The sequence below is a fragment of the Molothrus aeneus genome, chromosome 12 (genome assembly GCF_037042795.1).
Source record: "Molothrus aeneus isolate 106 chromosome 12, BPBGC_Maene_1.0, whole genome shotgun sequence".
Classification (NCBI taxonomy): domain Eukaryota; kingdom Metazoa; phylum Chordata; class Aves; order Passeriformes; family Icteridae; genus Molothrus; species Molothrus aeneus.
This window is the reverse complement of record NC_089657.1, coordinates 12,612,591-12,637,977: the sequence shown is the minus strand read 5'-3', so window position 1 is coordinate 12,637,977 and position 25,387 is coordinate 12,612,591. Positions and strand designations below refer to the sequence as shown.

Genomic DNA, 25,387 nt, shown 5'->3' with positions numbered 1-25,387 from the left:
AATTTTTCCAGAGTCCTAATCATGTAAAGATCAGTGCAGAAAAATGAAACACATTTCAATGAAACTCTGTGGAACATGTGACATCACCAAACTGAACCCCACATTCCTATTCTGTCTTGTTCTCCATTTGAAGACCTTTCACATGTTCATTATTGGTGCCACGTGTGGAGTACCATGAGAAGGAGGAAGTTATGTTTCCTCACTGTTATCATGGGCTGTGCTTTGGGATTTGCAGCCAAGATGCCCTGAACTATTCCCCAGCTTTTCAGTCAGTAGCAGGAGTCTCCCTTGTCTCCCACTATGAATGATGGCTGTTTCAAAACACCAGCCCTACCCTGAAGTACACTCATGTCAAAGTGATGGTCAGCCATGGTTCTCACACCAACCACCACAAATGGTTTGCTGTATAAACACACACCCAGTTCAGGCTGCAGGCTTTCAAACTCACACAGGGCTTCTCCATACAAATGTCACTGGTACAACAATTCTGCACTGGAAGAGAAACAGATCAAACAACCTGCCAAGTTGTTTTGATTTGGTTTTATTTTGCTAAATTCATGTAACTTTTGATTACCACAGGAAATATTGTACAGTTAAAGGATGCCTTCTAACAATCACTTTCACACTGAGGCAGAAGCACTCCTTTCACGAGCTTCTCTGGGGATAAATAACAGCTCATTTTGAAATCTGCCTCAGATTCATACACAAAAACCATTTAGGTGACTGGCCTGCAGCTCAGTGCTAGGGCTGGCTGGCCTGGAGACACTGGGAAGGGTTCACACTTCTCCACCCCACACCCACACCCAGCGGTGCACAGCACTGGTGGTCCCTGAGGAGGGAATCACAGGGTGTGGTGAGTTGGCCAAAATGATCCTCCACGAGTCACACTTACAAAGAAGTTGGTTGAGTTTGTCTGAGTACACTTCCCTGGGGACAGCAGAAAGGAGGAGGATAGGGCTGATTTATCCATGTGACTTTAAACAGCTGCTCAAATTCTGTACAGGGTGAATTGATCACCCTAAGCGGAGCATCCTTTCCTGCATTTTGCATTGAAAGTCATTCTAGGGAGAGGAAATTACTGGAAATATTTGTATGATGTTCAAATGAGATTAAATGTAATTAAAATACTTTTGTTTAAGTTACAGACAGTGGGGGAGCAGGAATTTCTCTCTAGAGTATTTATGCTGACTGGAAAATTAAGTAACAAACTTCTTTATGAGAAATCATTATCCCTAATACAAAATGTTCAGCAAGACATCACAGTAGTGGTCTATTTTTTGTTTTGATTAAATTTTATTACAAAAACATTTATATTACATGAGTAACTCCATAAAATTAGTCCTCAGAGTGGATAGTATTTTGTAATTTTCGGCTGTATGTATGCATGTATGTTTTGCTTATATATGTATGTATGCCCAGATAAGAGGAAGAAGAAAATTCTGTTCTTCTATTCAGAAGCAACAGGAATTTCCCCTCTCTATAACTGATCTCAAAATACTGGCCAAACGCCACTTGGTTTGACCTTCCAACCATCCCCTCCAAGTGCAATATGCAAAGCAAAATTTGGGGTTTCTAGGGTTTATTAGGCAAATCACATAACTGGGGGATGAAAAAAAATCTAAATCCAAACCAAAGCCTACAAAAAACCTCAAACAAAAATAAGTAAACAAAACCCCTAAAAAAAACCAACCAAACAAACAACAAAAGAAGAGCTTGCAGCTACAGAAATCCTTTTCAAGTCAGAAATAAAACTAGCAAAAAAGGATATGACCTGGGTCTTTTGTGTTGTCTTTTCCTATTCACCTCTTTACCTAACCATACAAACTTCAATCCTTATTACACATTTCTTTGTGTTCAGCTTGACACAGCTTACTGTGCTGCACTCACAGTCCCAAGGGCTGACACAGAATAGGATTTTACAGGATGGCTGAGGTGAATTGGCAATTTGCCACTTGTGCAAGTGTAAACCTCACTTCCCTCTCTACCCAAATTCCTCTTCCTCCCTCTCCTCCTGCTCTTCCACTGGCACTGTACCCTCTCTCTGTGCAGTCCTCCCCAGCCACCTTATTACGACTCTAACATTCATTTCCACACACAGCTAAGTCAGCAGTCTAGAAACCCAAAACCACTTTCTTTTGCCAGATCTCTTGCCTGCTGGTTTGGTGAGCTGAACAAGTTACTGTGGCATGAGAAAAGCACCAGAACTTACTGCAGATGAATGGTAAAAAAGCTTTCAGGTACAAATCAGGACAGGACAGGGAAAAGGTTGGCTTTTCTCCTCCTAGTAGCTCTAAACCATTAGCTCAGCTTGCTTCATGAAGTCATACCCAAAGAATATTGTCATAATTTCATTCTTTGGATGAGAGACTTGGATCAGAAGCCTTATTTATTTATTTTTAAAAACAAACCCACCTACTAATTTCCATAACAACTGTGCACTATTACTCATCTAGTTGGTCATTTTTGCCAATTTGACTATCTTAAAATTAGAACATTTGTACCTCCTGAATGAACATTCAGAACACAAATCTTGAGACTGATTTAATGTTCTCCTTAATTCTCCTGAATTAAGGTTGGAAAAGACCTTTAAGATCATCACATCCAGCTGTTAACCCAGCACAGCCCACCACAATACATTAATTGCAAACGGTATTCAGAAAAATTAAATTTTGCCAATTAAGATCACCATGCAACTCTAGAAGTTTAGAGGTAATGGGCCTTATGAAATCTAACAACTTTAGGAAATTAAATCAGCAGCATGAAAATTACAATTCATGTACCCTTTTCCAGACCACAGCCAAGGATGTGCCAGCAGTGTTTCTAGCCCCAAAGGTAAGCAAATAAAAATTGTTTGACACAGATCACAAGACATCCATGGGAAAGAGTGGTGAAAGTGAAGCAAAACTCTGAGACTACAAACAGAAACAAGAGTCTGATAAATCCACTGCAGTGAAGCGGCCTTGAACCTGAGAGGTCTTTTTTTCCCACTGCAATACTGACTGACCACCCTGTGCAGAAAACCTCCACATTTGGTCCTTAACTAGTTCCTTGGATCACTCAATGCCTTGCAATCCAGATTGTTACAGTGATTATGCAAATTTCAGTATTCCACTGCAGTGGTCCATTAATATCTTCAGAAATTTTGTTCAATTCCCCTATGCAGTGACCTACTGTACAAACACATCAGACTAAAATGAACACAAACTAAATCATCTTTCTGTTGCCCACATCCTCCCCCTAAGAGCAGGCAGGAAAACCACGTTATAACTTCAAAAAGAAATGTCCTTGCAAAAACTGGTAATGCTTCAACAACTGATAGAGCTACTCTACTCCCAGTACAACGGCACTGCTGACCTGTATCCTTAAAGATGGTGTGGCATGAAGTCATGATGTGACTAATCTTCAAAAGACAGCTGAAATGGGACATAACATCTTCAAACAGACAACAACAACTTACTCTGAGACAGAACTCCTTTGTTCATATCCCTTTATCAAGGATTAGGGAATGGAGAAACCATTGCCGGGAATAAAAAAGGTTTTATTTAAAGTTACAAAATAACTGTGTTCCCAAGTGTTAATAGAATGATGTAATTCCATCCCATGGTACAGAAGTTACTATAACAAGTTTTAATTGCCACAGAAATATAAACTAGAAACAGTTTTCTTGAATACTCTCCTGATTTAAGAAAGCCAGCTGTAATTTCTGAAGTCTCCTCTCTGGTCAAGCTGTTAACCACAAACTGCTCTCTGACACTGATCAAGTTCATCCTGCTTTTATGGGGTCATTACCAAATCTCCAACCACAACACACAACAAGTGTTCAACTATGAATTTTGGACAGGTGACTAATGATCACAGTTAATTTAGTTCCCAAGACAGCAGAGAGAGTCAATAGTTGGAAAAATGTCTCAAAGTAATTCGAACCATCACAGAGAAAATATTGTTTACTACTTTAAAAGCTAAGAAAATTCACAACTGCATCAGAACATACTTCTTGTATCCAATAATCTTGGAAATATAGCAATTGACTGAACACAAAAGCATGATGTTTTAGCAAACATTCTGATTTTATTATATAATTGGGATTGGTGTTAAATTACATGGACATCAAATATGGTGTCTTCAAATCCCCACAAAACCATGAACTCTTAATAAATTTCCTACACTAGGAAGCAGTGAAGTGTTAATATAAATGACAGTAGAACAACATGAGGAGACTTAAATATCAACCATAGCCCTAAAATGACTTTGTTTTAAGAATGCATGTTAAACAGAGTATAGTGGGGGAATAGAGAAGCCATGTACTTCTAAAGCAAGGCACTGCCCTCAGGGCTATGGAACATTAACAGCTGACAAGTTTGTTCTGACCAACATGTAACTTTTGGGCAAGATTCTTCTGATAACAAGGGGATGTATAGCAGGAGAAAAGCACACAGATTAAAAAAGTAAATAAATAAAAATGAAGTTGAGAATGAAGGCTCTTATTCTAGACCAGACAGGAACAGAAGTGAACAACCTGAATGGCAGGTTTGTGGGATTGGGATAAATTATTTATCTATCCTTTCAAAAGCCTTTGTAGTTTCTTTTTGATACACAATAGAATTCATTAGAGCAATGCAAAGAGGAGCACAGATCAAAGCGATTACCTAGGAAAATGGTAAATAATATAGAAAATTAGATACAGGGTGTATAAAAGGTCCATACTTCTCAGGTGATATTGATGCCATTCAAGAACACAGCAAAAAAATTTTAGAAGAGAAAGCATTGTCACATTAAATGAATTCTTGTATTATGAGAGGCAATATGTTCCTTAATTGATGGGTAGAACAAATTTAGTGTTGAAGGCTCTGTACCATGAATACCCCACCACCAACCTACACACTACACTGCCCAGCATGAAATTCCCAGAGACAGTCCTTTAACTTAACATGACCTTCATTTACTTAACATTCTCAGAGTCCTTAACGTGATCTTCATCCCTGCACACAAGCAGCATTTTAAGTAGACATGCAAGTGATCTTGGATTTTTTTGAAAAATCCCTCCTAAGGAATCTTATTTCACTCCTCAGCTGTCAAACCCCGAGTTTATGTACGAGTTCTAGGCTGCTCCAGAAGAGAACAGGTTACATAACACTGCTTGGTAACTAAATTAGCTGTAGGAAATGGGCTTGCAAGCACTTGAACAAAGAACTGCTTTCCGTAATAAAAACAGAAAACAAACTTGTAACCATCCAGAACTGCTAATTTTGATTGAAGCAAAAATATTTTGTCACCTATAAAAGTTGAAAGAGGAAAAGGAAACTAAAATGCACAAAAGGAGTAAAGCCTATGTTTATCCAGGCAGCAGAACTCTGCACTTTCATTTTGATTAATAATTATCCATTAGAAACATGATAACATTTCACTGCCTCTGTACTTATCTTATTCTAAACCAAGTAGCAAACAAGTGGGACAAAAAAGTGAGCAGACTGCTGGCATGTGAACATGTTGCAATAAAGCAGAAGGAAAAATGTTAATCCTTGGGTTGTACTTGAAGCACATTGCCACACATGGCACAGGTGTTCTCGGCGTGGTCTGCCAGCTCCCCTTGCATTCACTACTCCATTCCTCCCTAAAGCAAAACAGGACCCAGGAAGAGAGAGCACACGCTGGGTGTTCAAGGGAGTTGCAATGATAATCCACAAGAAAAAAGGGTTAAGTCCTATGAAATGTCCAGCCCTTGCACTGATGAATCCAAACTGAAAGGCTGAAAGGACAGCTTCATAAAAGCATAGCTGTACAATAAAGATTGGAATGCACCTCATATCTGCAGTAGAAACACAGGTATGTTATTACATACTGTTCCCTGGAATTTGGTGGGTTTGTTTTTGTACAAACACTTAGAGACTACCTGCTTCTGTTCCTAATTGCTTCCTGTAGATCTGGTATTTTTATTAAACTAAAGGATAGCTATCCAAATGATTGCAGTTTTGCCACAGTAAGAATCCATCTATTTTGTTAGTTCAGGAAGTGCCATTTGTTTCAGTACGTGCTATCTAACAGCAGATGTGCATTAAATGTGTCATTGCAGGATATATTAACCACATCACATGAATAAGCCAAACAGCTGAAATAAGAAGCTACAAAGACCTTTTTGAACATGAGCAGCCTCCCTGATCTGTATGAAACTAAATCACTAGTCTGATATTACTTGCACATATGGGAAAGATACAATAACTGGCAACAGATCTTATGGAAGGCACAGTCTAATGCTTTGCACTTGTTTTACCATTGCTACCTACCCAACTAGCACCTCTTCTTCTGTCCTGAGTTATACATTTACATACCTACAGTGTATCTACAATAGAGGTTGGATTCAGATATTTTTTCCCCAATACACAATAGCTCAAGGAGGGTAGCTCAAGGGGTACAGGTTTGGATTTTTTTAATCATTGCCTTGCCCTCACATTCTTTCTCAACACCTGCAGCATTTGATCAGCAAAAATCTCAAAATCAATCAGCTTCTGACCCAAAATTTCTATTAGAATTGTAATATTCCCCCATTCTCTGCAAGGTCCAAGGCAATCAAAAATCCTGTTAGTCAATTTTTACATTTGTACCCAGATCATGAGAAAGAAGCTTTGAGTGAGATATTAAAAATTTTCAAAAGTCATAGTAGCAGAGATAAACCCAATTAACAAATTACTACAAACAAAGATACTCCTTGCAAAAAGAGAAAGTAGAAAGAGGGAAATCTTTAACCTGATCCTATCTCTGGTGTTAAGGAGATGAGCAGCCTTCACTATGACTTGCTATCCATCTCAGTATGAAAATGTTACCAAAAAAAGGGCAAGAATACTAAAGATATATTTCCAAGAGATAACACTTTGATCACAGTTTTCAAGATTCTTATATGACAATTTTGTTAAATATTTTTCCATATGTGAATGAATTCCACTACCTAAGACCACAGCTTCTTTCCTACTGTGTTCAGTTCTTCTAGGGTGAGGATTATGTCTTGTTTGTGAAACTGGCTGGAAGTTTCTAATGGTTCTTTTCAGGAAGTATGCTTCTGTTTTCCAAACCTGTTCCTTCCTAAACTTGCTAAAGCTGGCCCCAAAAATATATCAGGAAATAACCAGAGGATGAGGGGGATGGGGAAGGAACTTCAAAGACACCTTTTCTTAATTAAATCTCGCAGTATTTCTTCTTCCTGTTGAACTGAGTCACGCAGGGCTTTAGCTGTCACACCTGACAGGGGGAGGGGAGGTGTCAGCACAGACAAGAGGTTTGTATTTCAGCTGCCTCCTGTAATTGGCAGCCTGGAATTAATTAATGAAGTGGAACCAGCACGCACTTGAGTGCAGCACACAATTAAGCATGGCAAGGAGTATCAAAAACCACTGCTGCTTGCTTTAATACTCTTTTATTGCTACAGAACATGGAGAGGTAAAAGAGGAAAGGCAAATGCCAATTAACAGAGACATGAGGGTGCCTCTGGCAGCCACTGGTACCATCTGGGTCTAGTCTGCTGCTAAGCTTTACCTGAACAAGCAGTGAGAATAGTTATCTTACCTAATAAACAATAGTCTTTTCCATTTTTAGTCTTTTTTGTCTCAGAATTATTTTAAATATTCTGTCTAAAGCCATATGATTCATGTGGCTTCTCCAAGTAGTCTCAGCTGGAACCTCTCAGTTCACTGTATCAGCATTTCAACTACCAATTCAGCTGGAAAGCCAGGGTCAGGAATGTGTCAACTCCATGGATTCGTCGACTCATGACAGGAATGTCATTGCTGTAACCTCTCTTCTTGATCAGCTTCTAGTGCTCAGCACAAGCCACTTTCCCATAGATGAGGCCAGATATTTAACTTCTGTATTTTAAAGAACAATCTTTGGAGGGGTATAGAGAAAAAAAAATCCCCAGTTATTTTTGGAGCATTTCCTTCCATTTATTTTTGTTGTTAAGTAACAGCAGATTTTACATGCTTATTTTTGGGTTCTGCTTTAACTGCCCTGACTGAGTATTGCAAAGCATCAGCTGATTTATTCACAAATGATCTGCCTAAACAAACCAGCACAAGTGACTTTTGTAACCTTACAGCTACATTACATCATACCTACCAGAACCTAGGAGTGCCAGTGACTGCTGCTCACAGGGTAACTTGCACCCATTTGCAGCTGCACAGAGTTGCTGTTGATTCAGTTTTGCTGTACGTGAGCATCAATTCAAGTCATTATTAATCCTATAAAGGAGAAAGAAGCCATTTAAGCTATTTTCAGGTGATGCCATTCCAAACTCACAACTGCAAGCTTGGCTGGCTCAACCTGCTTCCACAGCAGGAAAGGACAGCAATCTGAGAACAATAAAGGGTTCCTTCATTACCTGTTGCAATCCCCAAGGATAAGACCTACTTTTTCCATATAGAAGCTTCCACATGGGAGAGCTATAACATTTTAGCTTTTCTGATGATCCTTTAACAGACAAAAGATATTAATGTTACCACTAACAATTTGTTCCTCCTTCCATTTCCTTTTTCTTTACGTAATGGGAAATTTCAACTCATTTTTCTGGAGTTACTTCTAAGAAGTAGAAGGTGATGCAAAGCAAAATGAAATCTGTCATAGCTTCATTACCAGTGTAGCTGTACCTACATATACCATAGCAACTGTTTCATAAAGGCTTTATCAACTCTCCCTTTCCCACTTACATATAGGTTTACTTTTTGGAATGACCTCACACATCAGGTTACAAGAAAAAAAACTGAATGCTGCTGAGTGCACCAATTCTTTGCTTCTTAAACTAAGGCCAATAAAAGGAGACTATAAGATGAGAGCTTTACCAGTAAATCCATCCAGCACTTACATATCTACAACTTTGTGGTCTGTTTAATGTTGAGAATTACTTTATAAGATGTCCTGATCTGTATCTCTCACTAGTAGAGGGTTTTTTAGCCTACTTTAGTGAACACCACAAAGAGGAAGTTATTTTTAAAGAGCACTAAGAAGTGACAAATGTGAGAAAATATATCCAGCAAGAGATACATTGTTGCTTAAGTAATGGATGGAAAATTATTAATATGTTGACATTATGTATGTTTTCTGCTAATGTAAATAAAAACCACTAAAAGATGACAACAGTAAGAATCAGAGTATAGCTCTACTGTTGGTGCTGAAGAAATCACTTTGGGAAAAAGGCATCTCATTTGATGGGAGAGAACATTCATTCATATCGTGCCATGTCATATCCCTAGACACAGGAAAGAAAAAGTCTCCCTGCCAGGGGAAAAACTATCTTAACTGCCTGAGGAGTTAGGCAAAAGCTGCCAGTCAGGCACCTAATCCTACCCATGGCCCAAGATTCCTCTTAGAAAAATCACTGAATTTAAAAATACAAGGTAGAGGAATGATGAAAAAGGCAACAAATGGGCAACAAATACTAGCTGTCTCCGATGAGGTAGTGTATTTTGGAACTTCTGTAAATGACATTTGGAAAGCCTGTGTGCAGAATAGTTCAAGTGAGAATTTAATACAGGTGCTGGCTAGAAAGTATTCTCAGAGATCAGTACATTTAGCTGTGCTCTAAGGGCTCTTATCATTTTGGGGTTTGGGGTTTTTCTTTTCCTTCTTACTTGATGACAGAAGACCATTGCATTGACTTCATGCAGTAAACTGATTTTAACAAATTTGTACCAAAGTACTTCCTGGCACTGCTTTTACTTTGCTTACTCCACAGCTATGCATCCTGCATCAAGACTGTCTCAACCACAGCAGGTCCTGGAATTCTGCACCCAGACCAAGCTCAATTACATCATAAATGAATACAAGAATAGTAGTTTCCATTTCAGTAACATTTCCATATTCCTTTAGGTTTAATGAATAAATTTTCTTAGTACCACTAAGGAAAAATAAGCTCATCAGCATTTCACAACCACAAAACCAAGCCAGAGAACATGTAAGTGATAGATGAAGTTCATGAGAAATATGTTCTGTAACCACAAACAACTTCAGGCAATGTCAAACCCAGCCTCCACATCACTTCCTTGGCCAATTCCACATAGATATGGGCAGCAAGTTCATTATCATTATCATAAGTGTTAAAAACTTCATGTGAGCAAAAAGGGCATAAAAAGTTGCTTATTCAGACAAGAGGTTAAAAAAGCAAAAATGTCTTCAAACATCAAAACACTCAAACTGCTTGAATTCAGAGCACATTTCATACAGAGTGCAGGAAGTCAGTATGCTATTCTAAGTGATGGTACAAAAGAAAAAAAAGCCACAAAAGAAGCACAGCAAACATGCTGTAAGCAAGAAGCACCAGAATATAAAACAAAGAATCTCCCAGAAACAACACAATGCATACCATGAATAACATAATGTAAACAACATATCCCAACACAACAATGCTTTTACAACTCTCAGCTTTATGCCTCAAAGTTGACTCATTTGTCTTAATTAAGAAGCAACTACAGAGCTTCCATAAAAGAGGTAAGAAACACTTCATCCAACTACTCTGTACTACCTATAAATACTTTCAGAACTTTAATTATGGTTAATTAGTAAATAGTATTAGAAAAACTTGTGTAGTATCTCCAAGAATGCTTTTGCTCTCATGACAAACCCACTGGACACAGTTTGCCTCTTTCAAAGTCTCATCCTGTTCCCATTCTATAACATACACATCCCTGACCACCTCTGGATCCAACAATAGATGGAAATTAGACAAAAAATATCTGATTTAGAAGATGAAACATCTGATACATCGATATCTATAAGCAATAAATAAGACCCTATGCCTATTCAAACTATGTTAATATTTTCACACAATCTGGGTTCCTACTCCTTAGATGAAATCAATAGTTTCTGGAAGTAATTTCATTAATTTCACAGGAAGAAGGAATTTACTGCCAGCTTCTCCCCCTCCAGCTAAGGGCTTGCATTTGTTTTGTTCATTATTGAAGTTCTGGAAGTGTACAATTAGTTTAATTTATTTTGAAAGGTCTTCACTAACCTTTGCAGGAGAGTAACTGTTCTGACAAGAACACAAAAGATCTTGACCAAGCTTATATATTTAAGCCTCAACTATCCTACCCTGCCACTGCCTGTCTCATAATTGAAAGCTACAACAAAGCCAGTGAGACCTCTTGAAAGATGGAGGATTCCTTAAAGGCCCAAAAACACATAACCAGTTTTTACATTTCAGTGAAGAACTCACCTCAAACACTGAAAAGGAAAACCACAGAATCAGAACTTGGGCCTTAAGCAGGTGAACTGTAATTCCAGCAGTAATTCCAGCAGTCCTCTAGGCACTCTCTGTAATTACCAGGGTCCCTACACAGCCACCAGCTGTACCAGCAGGAACACATTCTTGCGTTATGTAAAATGGATCATTGAAACCTTTAATAATCAGTTGTTTCTCTGCAGGACTGTAAAACTAAATGGTCATAAATAGAAAATTTATTTCAGTAAGAGGCAGCTGATACAGGACAAACCTAATATTCACAACAGCACTATAATGCTTTGTTTTACTTTATCAAGTAGATAAGTCGCTCAGGCTGTCGATGCCTCACCAAGTAAGTGCCCTGAAGATATTAAGATCAAGTTTGTTTTAAAGACAAGGATGACAAATTTACATTTCTTTACAAACATGATTCAGTACAGTAAGGTAATTTGGAAAGGAAAGATCTCAATTATAAGTTTTAAGAGGAAATACACAAAAACTCATTAAGTGTTTTTAATCAACATGCTAAAGAATAGCCAGATGAGTGGACTGTTGCTGTCCTCTGAATTACATTTTTAGAAAATCAAATCAAAAGTCAATTTCATTCTCACAGTGAGTTAAAATTGAGTAGAACCATTAAGCACACAGTAACAGATATTTAAATATATTAAGTTACCTACAGTAAGATTTGGAAATTAAATGCTTCAGCACCTTTGACAATTCTATGCAGATGAATGCATTCATCACTATCTAAACATCTTTAGAAAAACCTGGCATAAAATTCTAAGCAATGCAAAGGAATACCTCTGGCAGCTAAACTGCCTGCATTCCAGGAAGGAGAGCTTTAAAAGACTGGGGTTTTGTTTCCAATTCTATCAAATGTTCACTAAAGAAGCCAGTTGACTGAGATAAATCAAGTGTATCCCTCCTCCATTAAGGGATTAAGCTCTTAGAGGCAAACAAACCTCAAAGGGCAACCTCTACCAGAAGTACAAAGCAAATATATACAGTTTAAATAATGTATTTTACGTACAAAAATAGTAGATGAAAGTCTGAACATTGCCCAAGACAAAGTCAAATCCTTTCAGTATTGGTTTCTTCGAGAACAGTGGTGAAAATATCAGCTAGATTGTAATAAACATTGCCTTAAGAATTACAGATCAATTTAAAAATGGACCTTTTAATCCAACTAATGGCTGATATCACAGATCAGACAGAAGAGAATATAGTGGAAGTAAATCAAAAATCCTCTACTACAGCAGCCAATTTACATTTTATCCTGCAAATGCAGAACTGTGTGAATGAACCTTGCAGGTTTACAGCAAATTTTTTTCATTTTTTGCTGATTCATTTTTGTAGTCATTTAAATGAAGAAGTTTGAATAAGTGTAAATGTCTCATAAGTTACTACTAGAGATGTTCTGTCCTCATCCAGGTGGGATGACTTCACAAAATTCTATTGTTCAGTCTTCTGTATGTTAGTGGGTGTATCTAAACCACCAAGAGTATTACTCTGCAAGTTTTAGTTCTCTTTTTTTTGCAGTTTTGTTCATCAGCAGCAGAGGCGACATGCTAATATACTGTTGACAAACACATTCATACTCTTGGAAAAAATAACATTATGTTTTTTTGTAAAATGCTCTAGCAGCATTTAGAAACACTTAAGCTTCTACTTGCTGAGGGCTTTCCCCTTGTGGGGAAAGCATGGAAAGGGCACAGGGTGGAGGTGCACAACAGAGCCAGCAGCTGTAAGCAGACACCCTTCAGCTGTCCTGATTACAGAGTTACAGTGATAACAGAATGATAGAAAAAACAATAAAAATTTCCCTAAGAGATAAGAGGACCTAAAGGCTACAAGATGAATTGAAAAATCACTGCTATGCAGACATCATTTTCTAGGATTATTGTGGCATTACCACAGCATTCTAAGATTACCCCAGAGAAAGGTATGAAACTTTTATGACAAATCCTGTTACACTTGTCTGTTGTAAGATTCAGTTGCTTAGGTGTCCCTACACTGCCCTGCACTGGAGCGGGGCATTGGGATGTGCCCTTCCCATTGCAGGCACAGCACTGGCACTGCAGAACACTCCCCCAGGAATTTCTGTGCTTTGGTCTCAAAGCAGGTCAGGAAAACAAACACACATTTGTTGCATTTTTCAGATAAGGATCTGATCAAGAGAGAAGTCCAATGAGCCACTGAAGGGTACACAGAAAACTTAATGCTTGTGAGGGAATAAAAACAAGCCAAATAGATCATGTAACCACAAATATGAGTGAAACTTCTTATCTCCTTTTAAAAAAAAACTACTTTCACCAGCTAAAATTAGGAAGTACCTACTAGAAAATGTTTAACAGTAAGCTTTTCTTTGTTTTCCTTGTTGCTAAGCTCTTGCTGAAGAAGTTATTTGATAATGACTTTCCTGCTAAGATGCAGCTTGTTTTAAAAAAACACAAGCCTAGTATAAGAAGTTTCTTCAAAAGATGGAAGCAGATGTTATCTATTATTTAATGAAAATCACCTCAACATATTGATAAAATTACTTTAGCTTCAAATTAGCTGAAACAAAAACACCTCCTCTGACCTACCTAAGGAAAAAGCATCATCTGAAAGAAATGGTTATCTGTAGGCCCTGGCTACAGTAAAAAGTACCATATAGGATCCCCTGCCCCTACTGTTCAGGGGATTTTATACTGATCTGAATGCTTACATGTGGTGTAAGATAGTGCCTTCAACTGGTTTGTGACTGGGAAACCTTGTTAACAATAGACAGAGAAGCTCTAAGCTGGATTGCCTGCAGGAGTAGCAGAGGCTTCTAAAAAAAGACCATGCAAAACTATCTGTAATGAATAATTCCATTATCATCTAATTCAACCACCAGGAGATGGATGGGACAATGCCCTTACAAGGGCTGTCCTAATGCTATGATGTAGAGAGGCATCCTGGTGTATTTATGTCCTTCTGTACCAACTTTATTTCCTGTCATGGTTGGTCACTTCTAGAGGCACAGCCAAAATGTAGCTGGCATTGCAAAACTGTAGGGACTTGTACTATACAGCCATGCTAATTCAGTGAATCCTGACTTGGCTTCCACTCCAGAATTCAGTAAGCACTGGACTATATCAAGCACTCCCAGTGGATGAATTTGAGGATGAATGGGCCATCCTTTCCTTCTTCCATAGAATATAGGCAGACTGCTTCAGTCAAAAGTTTAACATAACTTGAAAAACCTCAACTCTTTGGCTCCAGCCACACACAGCACATGGCTTACGTGGTGCCATCATTTTTTTTACAAATTATGTCTGCACAGTCCATATTATAAATTCAATATAAAATACAGTTACCAATAATGATGTATAAAACTTAATTTTAGAAAATGCATGGCATTATATGTTATTTATCTCTATAGAACTAATATCAGGGTTTATTTTGACCTCTAAATAAACCAAATTACTGTAACTCATTACTTGATTGAATTTCATTATGAAAACCTGCCCTGCAAGCTTTCATCAAACCAACCACTACACACATTGCTTAATACATTTCCAACTTCATAGCTGCCAATAACATCTGGCTAATTTCAGTTCACAAATGCTCCCAAATTTGCCATGTGGAAAATAAGCAAATGTCAAGCCTGTCTCTGTAACCCAAAAGTAATTTAAACTGAATTCAAACTTCAGTTGCCATTTTCTGTTATGTAAAATATCATAAATTACACTGTTATTGCTATACAAAACAATTCTTTGAAACAGAACACAGACTTATATGCACCACTTTTGACTGAATCAGAAGGATAAACTGTGTTACTTGCAAATACTACAAGAATTACAAAATCTTCATATTTCTGAAGATAAAGTTATCTTCCATTCATTATTTCTCACTGAGGTAATTTGCTGCTATTGAGAGCTAAGTCCACAGACTGAGTGGATGTTTTTGATGAAACCTTAGCTCCTTTTCTTCTCTTTTATCAGTATAGCCAAGGGAAGAAAAAATTGGCACCCCACCTAAGAATTGGTATAACCTGTTTCCAGATTTTTATCAGAAGCCTTCCACAGTTCCCAAGACTTTATCATAATCTAAGATTTGATCAACAATTATACCCCATGGCCAAAGTATAAAGGATAGCTTTGCAGTGTCTGAAAATCATCAGGTTTGGGTTTTTATCACATTTTTCTTGCTCCACAGTGATACACATTTCAATTTCAGAACAGTAAAACTGAACATGCCTCATCAGGAAAAAAAAAATTGAAGAAAAATAATTCTCTAGGAACCAACAAGTTCCCCAACAAAACTTCCCCACCAAGTCCCCCAACAAAACCTTTCTATGGCTTCACTTCCCCCTCAGAGACTGCAAAATACCAAGAACTGTATAAATAAAGAATTTCTAAGAAACGAAACTGTACATACAACAAATTGATGATGTTGTATCAAATAAAGCCTTGCACATTAATTTAAATAGGAGCAGACAAATACATGCCAGCAAGTCACAATAAGATAGTGCTATATTTTGAGTTAAACCATTAAAAAAGTTAGTTTTAATGATCATACTTCATTTAAGGTATCTATAGACCAGCTTTAATTTCTAGAAACAGGGTGAAAACATACAAGAGATACATTTTCTTACTCAATTCCCAAGTATGTTTCAAGAATGTTTGGTGTGTGTTTCCAAAGGTTTGGCATATTGGTACTGGCAGATTCGCACTGAAGATGTTCATCACATATTTGTTGTCTTCACCAAAATAATCCTTGAGATGTAATGGAACTATTAACCAAATTCTGAGAAATTGTTCACATAAATAAAGAGTAATTGTATAACTACACAGGAACTCCGAGATCATCCTAGAATGCAGAGGGGGAAAAATGCCGCCTGACCAGCAATTTACACATTTTTCCAATAGAGCATTGTGGGCCTTCTCTAATGAGAAATAGCAAGAGAATAACAAAACAGAGCCTTAAGATACAGAACATTACTCCAAATAATGCCAGCAGCTGAGGGTGCAGTCTATGACAATGATATGAGGGATTAATAATGGATTAAGAGTAGTCACTGTATAATGAAGTCTGAATCCACATAAGCACTGACCACCCTGCTGCATAGCAATATTCAAAGGTTATGAATAATTCCAACATATTGTATACATCTTACTGGGCAAGCTGAAGACCTTTTATACTACGAACATGCAACAGACCACAGTTTAGAGAAATAAAAGACCCAGATACAATATATATTTTCATTATCTTGACTCTGATAAGCTGATGTGGAAGTAATCCTCTCTAAGCTTATAAAGCTAGCTTGCCATACCTTAGCAATCAAATATAATTGAATTTATAATTAAGTTTAATTAGGTCAAATAATGTTTCAGCTGTATCGACTATTAAATACATAATAAATGATCACTTTGCACTAAAAGCAATCAAAATTAATGAACTCTGGTCTAGTGTATGCAAATGTAGCTGAAGTCTGGATACATTTTCGTTTGTATTTTATACTGGGACAAATTTTAATAACTTGCAAGTAGAAATAAGACATTTCCAGTTCGCTCAGTGATAAGCGACTATTTGGCAGAGCTTAATTTTCAGAAATGATAACTGTTCCATAGAGAACAAAAATAAATAGCTCTTCTGAAATTTTACCTTTACATGTCTAGTTCATCATGTATTTGTTGTATGTTCCTTCTCAAAATAACAACAACAGCAACTTTCATGAGTTTACAACAAATCTGCACACAATCAATTGCAGAGGAGAACTGCACACCATTGTCCTCATTCTTTTTCTGGATTGAATTTTGCTCAAGTATAATTTTATTCTGAAAAGCCCAGTTTTTGTAATAGGTTTTCCCAGCTTTTTGTTCTGGAAATCTCCTGAGTTACTTATGATTTTACAGAGCTCAGACATATGAGGCACACAATATCATCACCACTACAAGATTTCAGCTATGCAGTTACCCCCTTACAACAGCCATTAAAAATGCAGTGCTGTTAAGTACCTTGCTGAGTGCTCTGGGCAATAATCTCCAGATAACAGTGTTCACCACCACTTTGCTCAGTGGGATGTATTAACTCTATTTAATAGCTATGGAATACAAGAAAGAACCAGCTGCCTGTGCCTGAGTAAGGAGCACAGCCCTGCAGGGCTGCACCAGGCTCAGGACAAGGTTGCACTGAATGAAGAACCACGTTTCAAAGCCGGGTTATGAGGAAAGAACAAAAGTCACAGCAGCAACAAGGAGCAAAAGCACAGACAGAAATAATCCAGAAGCTGCTCAGAATTTAACTAAGGAGAGAACGTCTGCAACAAGAGGAATATAGAGCAGGGCTCATTGAGGTGTTTTAAATACAAAAAAATACTTTGCCCTCTCTGATCATTAAAGCTGTCTCAGTTTACATGCCCCGATTCCCCAGCCTTTAAAGAGAAAGCAATAAAATCTGAAGTTTATGTAAGCCAGGTTAATTACATAATGTCTGTAAATCATTATGCATACACAAATCAAGAAGCTATCACCATTCTAAGAGCACAAGCATGAAACATCACTGGCTGAGTTAACTGGACAGACTCAAGTCCATTGACTGAGTTAAGCCTCCCAGTGGAGGCCAACATGGACAAAGCCATGTCAGATATGGCTTTGGGCACACCTCCCTTTAAATAAACTCCTGACTGTTATGGCCTTGTCCATTCATGCACTCAGCCCTCACAGTCTGCTGGCCACATCTGTCACAAGTTATCACACACTATTTGACATTGAGGAGATTTGCAAATCCACTTATTTAAGCTGGCAATAAAATGAGCCAAGTCCAACCAGTCAGTTTAATAAGCCAGTTTATCAACTCCTGAAGCATCAATGCCAGTCCAGATCACTAAACAAATACAAAGATCATTTAACATGCTTAGGTTACCAGTCCTTGTCCTGAGTCAGCAAAGCTCCAAGCAGTGTTTCCTGTGAAAGGAAATTATGTCAGTATGACTTATTCCCTTGGAAAAGACAGGTATGTCTGGCAATGGTCAGTCATAGAAAAAAAAATTTTAGATCTATTTTTGTAAAAGGACTGTAGACACATGATGTAATTGACAGGAGACCTATATGGATGTTGCTTTCCAAGGTATGAAGTAATGAAGTCATTAAATAGTTAATAGCCTCTTTCTTTGCCATCCCCACTCTCTCCTGAACAAAGGTGGCCACCAGATACATTTACACAAACTGCAATGTCAGTCAGTAAGGATGGCCAGATCTTTCCACTGCCAAGCACAAAAACGAGGTCCATCCCTGAGGTGATGCTGTGAAACCAGCACAGAGTGAATGCACCACCAGCTTTTCACATCAGCAGCTCAGGGAGCTGGAGACCTGAGCAGACCAGGAGTCATGCAAACCAGACAGTGTGCTGCACAGGAGAGCCTAATATACTGATTTGTTATATACATACAATCTTTAATAAAAAATTACCAATTTATTATTTGTAAAAATTCAATCATCTATCATTATCCCACTGAAAATCTGAATGTGTAATAGGGAACACATGCATTCAAATTTTCATATTCTTAGGCCTGGAAAATAAATGCATTCACTGAAAATAGAAACAATTTGGCAGATCTTTTCAGGCTACATTTTTTCAGGGCATAAGAGAGTTGCTAGACAAAAGAACCTGAACATTTAATTATTTACATCACACTATAATCCAAAGATTCCAATTAAGCATAGAGCCCTCATTAAGTAATTTCAAAAGTGTCATTGCTTGGAAGAAAGGAAGGTATTGCATTGGGCTAAGCAAAGTCTCCTGAGAAAGGCCATGACAGGCTAAGGATGATCTCAGGCCAGCACCATTTCCCCAGCAATAGTGAAAAAAAGCTGTGCATGTGAAAGCAGAGTAAACACCTGGTGACAGACACACAGTCTGCTCTCCCAGACTCAGAAATATGCAGCTTCAAGGGCTTCCTCAGATGGATGGCTTCACTCAGTCTAACAGCTCTTGGCAGTTTTTTCTTCCATGAATTTACCCTATTTGTTTTTTGAACTCCTGCAAAACCTCTGGTATCCACAACACCCTGCACCAGAATTGTGCCACTGTGTGGTAGGTGAAATGGCATCACTTTTGCTTTGCTAAGAACCTACAAACAGCTTTATTTTGTGCCCGTAGTCCCAAGAGAAGAAATAACCTTACACAGACCATTTCTCATGGAACTAATCACATGCCAATTTGTTCCCAGGATATTTGATTTCAGTTTATATAAATTCCAGTATATTTGACTGTTTTTTAAACAGAAACTGTTCCAAACTTTTAATTATTCTAGACACTTCTTCTCACCCCTTTCTTCAGCCCCCTCTCCATTTTTGGGAATTAGTTACTCTGTACATGAGGCAACAGAGAAAGGAAAAGTGACCTTGCATAACACCACCACAGCTGGTTTCTGTGAGGTATGAACTGATTCTTTTTGACATTTTCCTTCTTTTTGAAATTTGCCATCACAAACATGAGGACAAAAGACAGCCAACTCTCTGCCTCATAACAGAAATCTTGAATTACCTATAATGTAAGCTATGGCTCCCTAAAATGAAAACCCACAACACAAAAAGACACATCTCTACTCAATATAAATAACATTTAAGCACACACAGAGAACAAAATGCTTCCACAGCTAAGTATTCAGCCATGGACTGCCAGATCCTAGCCATCCCTTAGGTGCCACAGCATTCCACAGTGCAATTAGAAGACCCCTCCAATGTTTTCCAAAATCACGATACATTTGGTATTCAGTCTAGCTGCATTCTCAGCACTGTCTTTATCATTAATCATAGAAAAATATGATGTGAAAGGAAAAATAAAAGTTCATTTGCTGTGTCTAGGAGGCTCACAAAGGTGATAGTCCTTCTTTACTTGGGGGGATGATAATCTAATGGGCAGGAACACAAGTCATGAGAAAATGTGAACTCTTCCTGCCCAACTTGTTTTAATGTCAACAGCACCTGGTTTTGATGGGCACACTTGAACCATTACCTGAAGTTAAAAACCTGAGGGTGTTGTTCTAAATTCACATGCCAGGCTCATTTCTTAACCAAAGGCACCTACTCTCTCCAAGTCAGTCATCTTGACAGTTTAAGTCTCCTTAAGTTAAGAGGCAAACTGGCCCTAACAGCAAATGCTGTCAGAGGGGAGGGCACAGCCACATGCTGGTGCAGTGTGATACCTTCCACCTCAGCAAGATGCTGAACAGGAACCTGCAGAACTGCAATGGGCAAGAGTTCAGGGCAAAGTAAGCTCAGAAACACAAGAGACAATATAGCCTGTACAGCACAAATCAATCAGCACTTCCTGGGAACAGAAAAAAGGGGTGACCAGCTTGAAGTTATCTCAAGCAGAAAAAGATAAATCAACTAATGTTTACATAAATTGTACATTTAAATAAACTGATCATTCTTCAAGATGCAACGCATACCCTTTATATCCTCATGGGATATTCCCCACCCTCGTGACCTGAGTGATTCTGAAGCACTGTAAGGAAAGATTCAAACTTCTTCACCCATTCATTTCTCACCCCTATTTTCTAACACAGACTCCAGCATGCATTTACATTGAAACCGTGAAATTCTGGCCTGATGACAGTGGGAAGAGTTTTCTTAACAGCTCTTCACACATTTTATTGACAAGATCCCTCTAAAGTAGGGATTTACAAATCTTTTAATTAAAGTCCAAATTCAATTATTAGTTATTTTCTTATTACTCATTGTCTTGCAGATCAACATTTAGTGAATTACTTTATCTCTTCTCAGATTCATGTTTGTTTTGGCAATAATAATGGTTACACAGAAAAGCAATACCAAGAAAATAATATTTTATAAATTTTAAGTGGTATTTAATAACTGCAAATGAAGGACCATAGCTACTATTATTGCTGTATCTATTGCTCATCAGAAAACCACAAACCTCACTCTGCTCAGTGCTCTGTCTGTATTTCCATGGAGCAAACTCAGAGCTAAGATCACATTAGATCACCCTCCTCCAGGAATTCTATTAGCAGAAATTGTCCCCTTCAAGCAGAATTGAAATCTTTAGCTATTAGCCAAAGGAGAAGCTATATTTATCCAAGTATTTCTACAGCAGTGTAACAGATTCTACACAAGGAAATTTTACCTAATTGTCCTAATCACCCATGAATAAAATACACACTTTTCCCAGAAACATAATAGTAAAACCCAGCATTTTCCATTTTTAGAGTTAAGCATCTAAAATTATCAATTTGTCCAAAATAAAAATAAATAGTCAACAATTTCCAATTTTCCCTGAAGAATAACAATTTCTTTCAAACTCCTTTAAAGGAATAACATTTGAAGTTGGGCCCAATGTCAGGTCTGATGGGATGAACTAACATTGAAGCATTAGCTCACAGACAAGGTCAGGCTACTGTGGGTTTATGATTTCCAGAATAGTGCTGGATTCTACCCAGCTCACTTGAACTGCCTGCAAGTCTTTGTGTTTATCTGCAGCCATCCAGGCAAGGTGAGCCCTTAAATGTAATTAATGCTTCAAAGAACAGGTATACTTCAAACCAAAATTAACATCTGATCATTAAAGAAACCACAGTACTAAAGCACTGTTGAGTCTCTATTTTTTCCATTTCTTTTTCTGTCTGTACTATGTGAGAGGTCTACAGAAAAGGAAAACTGGTTCAATAGCTGGCTCTAAACAGAACACTGCAAATATTGATGAAAACGCTGAACAGAAGGAATGGCAAATTTTCCTACCTCTATATCAGTTCCATGGATTTGAAACTATATCTTCAAGTGTACCTTTATGTCACAAGTTTACAGGAAAAACAACACACATTACTGTTTACTGCATAATTACCCTCATTAATACTTTGATTCAACACACACCATCATCAACAGAAAGAGTTTGGTTCTTACAGCTTGCATTAACCACCACTGACAACTGAAATGGAATTTCTCATTCACCCATTCAATTTCACTATTCACCCATAGTATAAAAGGTCTATATTTGAATCCTGCATTCACAAAGCCTTTTTAACATGTTAATTATTTACTAATAAGAGATTCAATGCTTTACAATAAACTGTCATTATGACATCATTTTTCTTTTAAAGGTTTAATACAGAAAATGAGAGAGGTAATATAACAAACTTTTTTCATAACAAGCAGAAGAAGTTATTCATGCTGTGTATGAAAACAGCACAGCTGAGAAGATGGAACAGGCTTATTTCAGAGTACTCCTAACAGCCATATTTTAGTTTCAGGGGGTAGAGAGGCAGAGCAAAAGAGAAAATTAAATTACTCACACTTGAATCCAGGCTGCAGATACTGATTGTATCTTCATCTTGAGTGCTCTGTTTCCGTTTTTTCTATAAAGCAAAATAAAAAGAAAGCTCAGGTTTGATGAACAGTAGCAACTGCCTTTGGCTTGATCCCAAGACAAGTATACATCATGATGTCATACACATAAATATATGTATATATATATTTAACTTACTCTCATTATCATTATAATCACCATGTATGCGAATATAAACTCTCTTTTCACGAGTTGAAAAGCTACCTATTAGCACATAGTGAATTAAATGCTGTTCCTTTTCTGCTCAGATAAGTTCACTTCAATTAAGAAATTTACTTCTAACTAAAAGCATAAATAATTATTCCATGTTGGAAACTGTACTTTGGCACTTGAACTTTTGTAACTAATAAGACTGTTAGGAAGAGAAATTCATATTTTGTGCTGAAAGCCTAAACATAAGATTTTCAAGGGCTACCTTCAGCGATCAAGCCCTATCCACAGACAGTCAATATAAAAGGTGAAATGTGCTGCAGGAATCACATGAGTGTATGTTAGGGTTTCACTCTCCAGTCAGTGATTGCATTCTGCTCCATATTCAGGTTTTGGGTTTGCAAATGGCAAGCCCTCCCTTGTGTAATTTCACAGGTTCACCACAAGATTAATCTTCATGCACTTCAAATAAGTGTGAAATGCCATTTAACAGAGCTCTGCATTGTCTACCAGGCCAGGAAGCTTCAGGAAACAAGAGAAGTCACAGAATACATGCATGGCTCTTATTTATCCAGCTGTGTTGTCTTCCAGTGTCAACCAGAGATAAGCAGTAACACAGAATTATAGCTGGGATTTAGTTTCCAGTCTACAGAAGTCAAAGATGAGCAATTTAGAGACCAAAAACCCCAGACAGATGCCATACAGAGTTCATAGCTTATGGGATCTCCAAAGCTCAGCTAAAAGGTAGAAGCTGCACACAATGAAGGTATTGCGAAAGAAAGGAAGGAAAGGAAGGAAAGGAAGGAAAGGAAGGAAAGGAAGGAAAGGAAGGAAAGGAAGGAAAGGAAGGAAAGGAAGGAAAGGAAGGAAAGGAAGGAAAGGAAGGAAAGGAAGGAAAGGAAGGAAAGGAAGGAAAGGAAGGAAAGGAAGGAAAGGAAGGAAAGGAAGGAAAGGAAGGAAAGGAAGGAAAGGAAGGAAAGGAAGGAAAGGAAGGAAAGGAAGGAAAGGAAGGAAAGGAAGGAAAGGAAGGAAAGGAAGGAAAGGAAGGAAAGGAAGGAAGAAAAGAAAAGGAAGAAAAGAAAGAAAAGGAAGAAAAGAAAGAAAAGAAAGAAAAGAAAGAAAAGAAAGAAAAGAAAGAAAAGAAAGAAAAGAAAGAAAAGAAAGAAAAGAAAGAAAAGAAAGAAAAGAAAGAAAAGAAAGAAAAGAAAGAAAAGAAAGAAAAGAAAGAAAAGAAAGAAAAGAAAGAAAAGAAAGAGAAGAAAGAAAAGAAAGAAAAGAAAGAAAAGAAAGAAAAGAAAGAAAAGAAAGAAAAGAAAGAAAAGAAAGAAAAGAAAGAAAAGAAAGATTGCATCTCCCCCATCCCCAGTGTCCATGCCCCCCGCTCTTGTGAAGCCAGTGAAACAACTTCAAATCTGCAAGGTCAAGCATAAGGTTTCTGAGAACTGTTTCTTTGATGAGAAAAGATAAGGAATATATATCACAAAATCCACAAGTTTTGATTTCATACTCTTTTAAAACTAAACCCTTGGTGTTGAAATCTTTTATGTTTACTCACTGGTTTTCAGCAGATATTTGACTCATTTAAATACAATTTTGCCTTTTTTTCAGAAAATAACTTCTGATACTTTTTTTAAACAATAATTTCAAAGTCAGAAACAGCTGTGTTTTAACATCATTATTATCCAGAAACTGGACCATGAGTTCTGTCACCACATTGCACAGTCAGAGGTGTTTTATGAAAGTCATTCTTCACCCTCAGACTAAGCACAATCCAACCCCTATTACTGCTACAGTATGGATTATCAGCAACAAGTTAAAGCACTGGCTATAACAGAAATTTCTGGACCAGACCACACTGAGCTATGAACTGAGCTGTTTACTTATCCTCTATCAGTCTTTTGTAAGGTTTTTTTTCTCCCCACAGGATAAACTAATCTGAATTACTATTCTAGTGCCAGCAAATGTGAATTCATTGTGAAAAACACAAATCAGGGATGAGATCTGTCAGATCAGTACTTTGCCCAGAGAGTAACATCTCCTAAGATTCTCGTTGCAGACTAGAACATGTTGCAGACTGTTCTTCAAGCCTAATTAGAATTCTGGGGACCCAAACACATGCATCATTCATTTGTACTCAAGAAGTCATGTCTTGATTCTACTTAAGTCTACACCGAGTCTTTACTTCACAAAAAGAAACTATAAAACTGAAAAGTACCAGCCCTCCAAACAGTGGACACAGATTAAGTAAAAATGAAAAGCATTTGGATTTGGAATACAGCTTTGTACAAGAGAAGGATAAATTAAAATTGTGCATGGACCTGGTGGACCTGAGTCTACACTAACTGATGCTTTCAGTGCATGGATGGACAGGATGCAACTGCATCCACACACAGCAAATGGGCAGCTCCTTTGTTAAACAACCAACTATGAGATTCTTACTGCAGTCACATGGTTACAAATTAACACAGAAGGTGGCACTTCCAACACTGGCCAGCTCTAAGGAAAGTGGACTGAGACTATAAATTACATAATATGAAGTAATAGGCAAGGCTACAGGATTAAAGTGAACTTGAATGAGGCAGGAGATGGTTTTACTGCAGAGGGAAGGTTACACAACAACTATGCGTGGGCTCTAAGTGCTGTGGGTCCAAAACACACAGGAACCATGGCCAAAGCAGTGGCCATGAGGACAAGCATCCA

The 25,387-nt window shown here is 37.7% G+C and overlaps 1 protein-coding gene across 1 annotated transcript in view; it reads right to left on the bottom strand.

Annotated features, from left to right (window-relative positions):
* The window catches only part of ARHGEF3 (Rho guanine nucleotide exchange factor 3), a 107,392-nt gene that overhangs the window by 28,475 nt on the left and 53,530 nt on the right, over window positions 1-25,387 (bottom strand). Inside the window, 1 exon segment of the mRNA XM_066558261.1 lies at window positions 22,485-22,547. Within this exon segment, the coding sequence (XP_066414358.1) occupies window positions 22,485-22,547 (63 nt within the window).